Genomic DNA, 8,996 nt, shown 5'->3' on the forward strand with positions numbered 1-8,996 from the left:
GTGTGTGTGTGTGTGTGTGTGTGTGTGTGTGTGATTGAGTGAATTCGATCTCTTCCTCTGGTCTTGGAGGTGGCTCTGATCTCCAGCGGTGGGCGTCACAGAGAGACAGGAGAGGAGCGGAGGTTCACCCGCACATTCAATATCCGTCCTGCAGCTCTGCTCTGAAGCCGGTGAGGATGGAGGAGCTGCTTTGAGCTGGGCTCCAGGGACATGGAGGAGTCTGGATCCGGATCCGGTTGGTGTGTGAACTGTGGGAACAGATCGGACTGGGAGGAATGGGAAGACTGGGGAGACCTGTCGCTCTTCAACGACACCGTGCTTGTGGTCGTTACTTCGCTGTGTGTTCCACTGCTGCTGCTCGGCCTGCTGGGAAACGCCCTAACCATTCTGGTGGTGTGGCGACGCCCACAAATGAGAAGCACCACCTACCTGTACCTGAGCAGTATGGCCGTATCAGACGTCCTGATCTTGCTGTTGATGCCTCTGGATCTCTATAAGGTACTCAAGAGTTGACGTGCTGTTTCGTGCGACTGTTACGTGTCTAAACTGTTTTTGCTAGAGGTCGCGTGTCGCTGTGGTTGAGATCGAGTTGCTATCAAAAACTCCCATTAGTGTCGCAACTGGAGTTCAACCATTACCGATGATTGAAGGAAATCTCCAGCTGACACTGATGCTAAAAAGACGCTTCATGCTAATCGTAATATCCTTATAGTCGCATTTAGCTGGACGATAATATAGTTACGTTTTGCAATTATATAAACAATCACGTAGTTGAGATTTGCTATATAGTATATATATTGCTTCACGTGACTGTACTGTGTGTATTCGTATGAAGTTGGACATATATATCCAACTTTATATAAAGAGCTCTACGATAATAGTTACATTTTGCGACAATATAAGTAATCACACAGTAGATATTTGCTATATAGCATCGTTTGCTTTACGTGACTGTACTGTATGTATCCGTATGAAGTTGGACATATATATTCAAATGTATATAAAGAGCTCTACGATAATAGTTACATTCTGCGATTGAAGATACATTCGCATTTGAGATTTGCTATATAGTATCGATTTACGTGACTGTACTGTATATGTGCAGAAGAAGTTAGACGTACTTATATATCCGACTTTATATAAAAAAGGAATAAGTGATAGTTGTTACATACTATGCAAATAAAGTTGGTCGTATACGGTATATATCCAACTTTATATAAATATCTGTGCGATAATATAATTACATTTTATGACGATACAAGCAATCACACAGTTGAGATTTGCTATATAGCATCGATTTACGTGACTGTAATGTATATATGCGGGTGAACGGATAAACGTACTTGTATACAACTTTATATAAATAGAGCTGAGTGATAATTTACAAACTATGCAAAAAAGTTGGATGTATATATATATATATACAACTTTATATAATGAGCTGTACGATAATAGTTACATTTTGCGACAATACAAACAATCACGTAGTTGAGATTTGCTATATAGTATCAATTTACACGTACTGTATATATGCAAATTAAGTTGTACGTAAATACTGTATATCCAACTTTATATATAGAGCTGTACGATAATAGGTACATTTTGCGACGATACAAACATCACGTAGTTGAGATTTGCTATATAGTATCGATTTACATGTACTGTAAATATATAAATTAAGTTGGATGTATGTACTGTATATCCAACTTTATATAAGAAGCTGTACGATAATAGTTACATTTTGCGACGATACAAACAATCACATAGTTGAGATTTGCTATATAGTATCGATTTACATGTACTGTATATATGCAAATTAAGTTGGACATATATACTGTATATCCAACTTTTATATAAGGAGCTGTACGATAATAGTTACATACCATGCAAATAAAGTTGGACGTATATATATATATACAACTTTATATAAAGAGCTGCACGATACTATAGCTACATTTTGCGATTATATAAGCAATCACGCAATTGAGATTACTACAAAAAAAATGTATTATTATTTTTCCGCGTGTTGTTCTTTGCTCCTGCAGCTGTGGCGATATCGTCCGTGGTTGCTAGGCGACGCCGTGTGCAAGCTGTCGGTGTTTGTGGGAGAATGTTGCACCTTCTCCTCCATCCTGCACATGACCGCCCTGGGGGCGGAGCGATACCTGGCCGTGTGCTTTCCTCTGCGCGCGCGCCTGCTGGTCACGAGGGGGCGTGTCCGCGTGCTGATCGCAGGGCTGTGGGGCGTGGCCATGCTGAGTGCGGGGCCTGCGCTGGCATTGGTCGGGGTGGAGCAGTTGGAGGGCGGAGCCAGTGAATGCCGCTGCACCCAGTACGCTCAGACCTCTGGCCTCCTGAAAGCCATGCTGTGGCTCTCCAACCTGTACTTCATCTGCCCCCTCGCCCTCCTGTCGCTCCTCTACGGCCTGATCGCCCGACGCCTGCACCTGCGCGCACACCTGCACCGAGACAAGACGCACCGCCAGACCCTCCGCATGATGGGTGAGCACTGAGGATTATGGGTAATGATACAATTCGAAAAATAGCTTTAAAGCTACAACCACCAAACTCTGACGGTTCTGAGTAAAACATGCAAGCTAATTCATGCTAGCAGCATGTTACCCAAATGCTGAATCATGTTAGCAATGGGTAAAAATGCTAACAACATGTTAAATCATGCTAGCAACATGCTAACTTATGCTAAAACATTAATAATGCCAGCAACGTGTTAATAGCAACATGGTAATAAACAGTAAATCATGTTAACATGCTAAAACATGCTAGCAATGTTAAATCATGTTAGCAACATGTTAATTAATATCAACATGTTAAAACATGCTAGCAAACATGCTAATTAATTTTATCAACATGTTAATTCATGTTATCAACATGTTAAAAAATGCAAGTCAAATGCTACATCATGTTAGCAATGTGTAAAAATGCTAACAACATGTTCAATCATATTAGCAAATTGATAAATCATGCTGGCCACAAATGCTAACAACATGCTGACTAATGCTAAAACATAAATCACGCTAGCAAAAAGGTTAAATGTTACCAACATGGTAATACCGTACATAAAAACGTTGAATCATTCTAGACAAACAATAAATGTTAGCCACATGCTAATTAATGTTAACAACATGCTAACTTATGCTAAAGCAACGTGTTAATAGCAACATGGTAATAAACACTAAATCATGTTAGCATACTAGTTCATGTTAAAACATGCTAGCAATGTTAAATCATGCTAGCAAAATGTAAAAAATGTTAGAAACATGTTAAATAATGCTAGCAACATGTTCATTCATGTTATCAACATGTTAAATCATTCTATCAACGTTATATAATGCTAGCAACATGTAAAAACCAGTTAGCAACACGTAATTAATGTTATCAACATGCAAATCAATGGTAGCATTTTGCTAATTAATGTTAGCAAAATGCCAAATCATGTAAGCAATGTGTTAAAATGATAACAACACGTTAATGCTAACAAATTGATATATCATGCTGGCCAAATGTTAAAAACATGCTAACTAATGCTAAAACTTAAATCATGTCATCAAAAAGGTAAAATGCTAACAACATGGTAATAAATAAATAAAAATTACTCAGTAAATCATATTAGGCTAGCCACATGCTAATTAACGCTAACAACATGCTAACATAAATCATGCTAGCAAACGTGTTAATAGCAACATGGTAAAATAAACAGTAAATCATGTTAACATGCTAATTCATGATAAAAAATGCTAGCAATGTTAGGAAAAATGTAAAAAGTTAGAAACATGTTAAATAATGTTATCAACATGTTAATTCATGTTAAAACATGCTAGCATCATTTTAAATAATGCTAGCAACATGTTAAAACATGTTAACAAAACATGCTAATTCATGTTAGCAAAATGTTAATTCATGTTATCAACATGCTAATTCATGTTAACAACATGTTAAAAAATGCTAGCAACATCTTAATTCGTGTCATCAACATGTTAAAACATGCTAGCAACATTTGAAATCATGCTAGCAAAACATGTTAATCAACATGTTAAAACACGTTAGCAACATGCTAATTCATGGTAAAACATGTTACGAAAATGCTAATTCTTACCATCAACATGTTAAAACATGCTAGCAAACATGCTAATTCGTGGTAAAATATGTTAGCAAGATGTTAATTCTTACCATCAACGTGTTAAAACATGCTAACATCATGGTAATTCATGGTAAAACATGTTAGCAAGATGTTAATTCTTACCATCAACGTGTTAAAACATGCTAGAAAAATGCTAATTCATGATAAAACATGTTACGAAAATGCTAATTCTTACCATCAACATGTTAAAACATGCTAGCAAACATGCTAATTCATGGTAAAACATGTTAGCAAGATGTTAATTCTTACCATCAACATGTTAAAACAAGCTTGCATCATGCTAATTCATGGTAAAACATGTTAGCAAGATGTTAATTCTTACCATCAACGTGTTAAAAAATGCTAGCATCATGCTAATTAATGCTAAAACATGTTATCAACATGTTAATTCTTACCATCAACACGTTAAAACAAGCTTGCATCATGCTAATTCATGGTAAAACATGTTAGCAAGATGTTAATTCTTACCATCAACGTGTTAAAAAATGCTAGCATCATGCTAATTAATGCTAAAACATGTTATCAACATGTTAATTCTTACCATCAACATGTTAAAACAAGCTTGCATCATGCTAATTCATGGTAAAACATGTTAGCAAGATGTTAATTCTTACCATCAACGTGTTAAAACATCCTAGCAAAATGCTAATTCATGGTAAAACATGTGAAGCCCGTCTGAATGTGTTTTTCTGCGGTTTCTTGGCAGTGGTGATCGTGCTGGTGTTCATCTTGTGTTGGCTGCCGTTCCACGTGAGTCGGACGCTGTTCTCCGTGTCGGACTCCAGTGTTAATTTGTACTACATCAGTCAGTATTTTAATCTGGTGTCTTTAGTGCTGTTTTATGTCAGTGCTGCTGTGAATCCTCTGCTGTACAACATCATGTCCGCTCGCTACCGCTCCAATGTCCTCTCCATGCTGCGGTTAGCGGTGGGCTCCACGGACGAGCTGCGCCTCAGGGCCCGCACCTCCCCGCTCACCGCCTCGCACTCCAGCACACACTTCTGACCAAACCGGACACGAGGAAGAGTTTGGAGGGAACTAGTGCTGAGGTTTATTACCACCACAGTAACACAAGAACGCACTATAACTGCGTTCATTAGAGCCCAATGCTTGCAGAACACTGGCCGAGCATTTCAGTACTCTGGTGCTTTTGCATTTGTTTACGTTTACTTTTGTTTACTTTTGCATTAGTTTACGTTTGCATTTGTGTACTTTTGCATTAGTTTACGTTTGCATTTGTGTACTTTTGCATTTGTTTACGTTTACATTTGTGTACTTTTGCATTTGTTTACGTTTACTTTTGCATTTGTTTACGTTTACTTTTGTTTACTTTTGCATTTGTTTACGTTTACTTTTGTTTACTTTTGTATTAGTTTACATTTGCATTTGTGTGCTTTTGCATTTGTTTACGTTTGCATTTGTGTACTTTTGCATTTGTTTACGTTTACTTTTGTGTACTTTTGCATTTGTTTACGTTTACTTTTGTTAACGTTTACATTTGCATTTGTGTACTTTTGCATTTGTTTACGTTTACTTTTGTTAACGTTTACATTTACATTTGTGTACTTTTGCATTTGTTTACGTTTACTTTTGTTAACGTTTACATTTACATTTGTGTACTTTTGCATTTGTTTACGTTTACTTTTGTTAACGTTTACATTTGCATTTGTGTACTTTTGCATTTGTTTACGTTTGCATTTGTGTACTTTTGCATTTGTTTACTTTTGCATTTGTTTACTTTTGCATTTGCATTTGTTTACATTTACATTTGTGAACTTTTGCATTTGTTTACATTTACATTTGTGTACTTTTGCATTTGTTTACGTTTACTTTTGTTAACGTTTACATTTGCATTTGTGTACTTTTGCATTTGTTTACGTTTGCATTTGTGTACTTTTGCATTTGTTTACATTTACATTTGTGTACTTTTGCATTTGTTTACGTTTACTTTTGCTAACGTTTACATTTGCATTTGTTTGCATTTGTGTACTTTTGCATTTGCATTTGTTTACATTTACATTTGTGAACTTTTGCATTTGTTTACATTTACATTTGTGTACTTTTGCATTTGTTTACGTTTACTTTTGCTAACGTTTACATTTGCATTTGTGTACTTTTGCTTTTGTTTACGTTTACATTTGTTTACGTTTACTTTTGTTTACTTTTGTATTAGTTAACATTTGCATTTGTGTGCTTTTGCATTTGTTTGTTTACTTTTGTTTACTTTTGCATTAGTTTACATTTGAATTTGTGTACTTTTGCATTTGTTTACGTTTACTTTTGTGTACTTTTGCATTTGTTTGTTTACTTTTGTTTACTTTTGCATTAGTTTACATTTGAATTTGTGTACTTTTGCCTTAGTTTACGTTTACTTTTGTGTACTTTTGCATTTGTTTACGTTTACTTTTGTTTACGTTTAAGTTTGCATTTGTTTACGTTTGCATTTGTTTACGTTTACTTTTGTTTGCATTTGTTTACGTTTACATTTGTGTACTTTTGCATTTGTTTACGTTTACATTTGTGTACTTTTGCATTTGTTTACGTTTACTTTTGCATTTGTTTACGTTTACTTTTGTTTACTTTTGCATTTGTTTACGTTTACTTTTGTTTACTTTTGTATTAGTTTACATTTGCATTTGTGTGCTTTTGCATTTGTTTACGTTTGCATTTGTGTACTTTTGCATTTGTTTACGTTTACTTTTGTTAACGTTTACATTTGCATTTGTGTACTTTTGCATTTGTTTACGTTTACTTTTGTTAACGTTTACATTTACATTTGTGTACTTTTGCATTTGTTTACGTTTACTTTTGTTAACGTTTACATTTGCATTTGTGTACTTTTGCATTTGTTTACGTTTGCATTTGTGTACTTTTGCATTTGTTTACGTTTGCATTTGTTTACTTTTGCATTTGCATTTGTTTACATTTACATTTGTGAACTTTTGCATTTGTTTACATTTACATTTGTGTACTTTTGCATTTGTTTACGTTTACTTTTGTTAACGTTTACATTTGCATTTGTGTACTTTTGCATTTGTTTACATTTACATTTGTGTACTTTTGCATTTGTTTACGTTTACTTTTGCTAACGTTTACATTTGCATTTGTGTACTTTTGCATTTGTTTGCATTTGTGTACTTTTGCATTTGCATTTGTTTACATTTACATTTGTGAACTTTTGCATTTGTTTACATTTACATTTGTGTACTTTTGCATTTGTTTACGTTTACTTTTGCTAACGTTTACATTTGCATTTGTGTACTTTTGCTTTTGTTTACGTTTACATTTGTTTACGTTTACTTTTGTTTACTTTTGTATTAGTTAACATTTGCATTTGTGTGCTTTTGCATTTGTTTGTTTACTTTTGTTTACTTTTGCATTAGTTTACATTTGAATTTGTGTACTTTTGCCTTGGTTTACGTTTACTTTTGTGTACTTTTGCATTTGTTTGTTTACTTTTGTTTACTTTTGCATTAGTTTACATTTGAATTTGTGTACTTTTGCCTTAGTTTACGTTTACTTTTGTGTACTTTTGCATTTGTTTACGTTTACTTTTGTTTACGTTTAAGTTTGCATTTGTTTACGTTTGCATTTGTTTACGTTTACTTTTGTTTGCATTTGTTTACGTTTACTTTTGCATTTGTTTAGGTTTGCATTTGTTTACGTTTACTTTTGTTTGTTTACTTTTTGCATTTGTGTACTTTTGCATTTGCATTTGTTTACTTTTTGCATTTGTGTACTTTTGCACTTCTTGCACTTGTGTGCTTGCCCAGCAGACGGACACACTCTGCATTACAGGAACAAGTGTCGTTGTGACTCTTCTGCTGAACGACAACATCTCCACATGGACAGAGCATCACTGAGCCCTTTAGCAACACTATATATAATGTGTGTTTTAAATTGTATTTATTGTGTTTGATGGGGCTTGTGTCATGGATATCGAATAAAAGGCAGTTGTTTGTGACATTGTGATGTGTTTTATGAAAGCAATAGTGTATGAGGGATGAAGATTGTGTGTTTTCCAGCTTACACTGATGTGCCACGATATGATCGATAATTCCCATCCACTGCTTTTATGAAATGGATCTGCGAATACATTTGAATATCAGGTAAATCATTTCTTCTTTATGATTTCTAAGCTTATCTTTTTTTCTGTCGTTTATGTTCTCTATATTATGGTTTAGAAAATACACTTATGTCTCATTTAATCCTCGTGTCGTTCCGAACTCGACTACAGAACACAAATGAAGATATTTTGAAGAACGCTGGGAATCAAACCACATTGACTTTCATTGTAAAACACTGAGACATTTATCAAAAAATATTATTTTGCGTTCAACTGAAGAAAGAAACAAGTTCAGGCACGACATTATTGAATTCCAAACCTGCCATTATTAAAAATAAATAAATACATAAATAAATATACAAATAAATGTAAAAAATAAAAAAATAATATATATAAATAAATATACATAGAAAAGCAAAAAAACGAAATTAAATAATTATTTATACATTTATTTCCTTATTTATGTATATATTTATTTTTTTCCATATTTATTTATTTATTCTTTTATTTATTTCCACATTTATTCATTTCTACATTTATTTATTTATTTCTACATTTATTTATTTCTACATTTATTTCTTCCTACGTTTCTTCCTGCGTAGGGTAATGAGGAGGGCGTGGTTTACCTCAGACATAGCAATGGAGCTCAGAGTAGGCGAGGGCGAAGGGTTGAGGCCACAGTGACACCCTGTGATCGACATACAACAAGTACAGCTACTGACGCTCATACTGTCTGTGACTTCGATAGGTATATGGTCAAAATCTTAAATC

General features: G+C 34.4%; 1 protein-coding gene across 1 annotated transcript; it reads left to right on the top strand.

The window, feature by feature from the left end:
• LOC307117396 (growth hormone secretagogue receptor type 1) lies at positions 1–8,122 on the top strand. The gene is made up of 3 exons (XM_079802217.1): positions 1–498; positions 2,046–2,502; positions 4,866–8,122. The coding sequence occupies exons 1-3, from the start codon at positions 211–213 to the stop codon at positions 5,162–5,164; spliced, it is 1,044 nt and encodes a 347-aa protein (XP_079658343.1). The 5' UTR covers positions 1–210; the 3' UTR covers positions 5,165–8,122.
• The last annotated feature ends 874 nt before the right edge of the window (positions 8,123–8,996 follow it).

Source organism: Gobio gobio, assembly GCF_949357685.1.
Source record: "Gobio gobio genome assembly, chromosome: 21".
Lineage (NCBI taxonomy): Eukaryota > Metazoa > Chordata > Actinopteri > Cypriniformes > Gobionidae > Gobio > Gobio gobio.

Coding starts and splice junctions, on each gene's coding strand:
- LOC307117396 (XM_079802217.1), top strand. CDS start 211: ATGGAGGAGTCTGGATCCGGATCCGGTTGGTGTGTGAACTGTGGGAAC. Junction 499..2,045: donor TGCCTCTGGATCTCTATAAG/GTACTCAAGAGT, acceptor TTGCTCCTGCAG/CTGTGGCGATATCGTCCGTG. Junction 2,503..4,865: donor CCAGACCCTCCGCATGATGG/GTGAGCACTGAG, acceptor GTTTCTTGGCAG/TGGTGATCGTGCTGGTGTTC.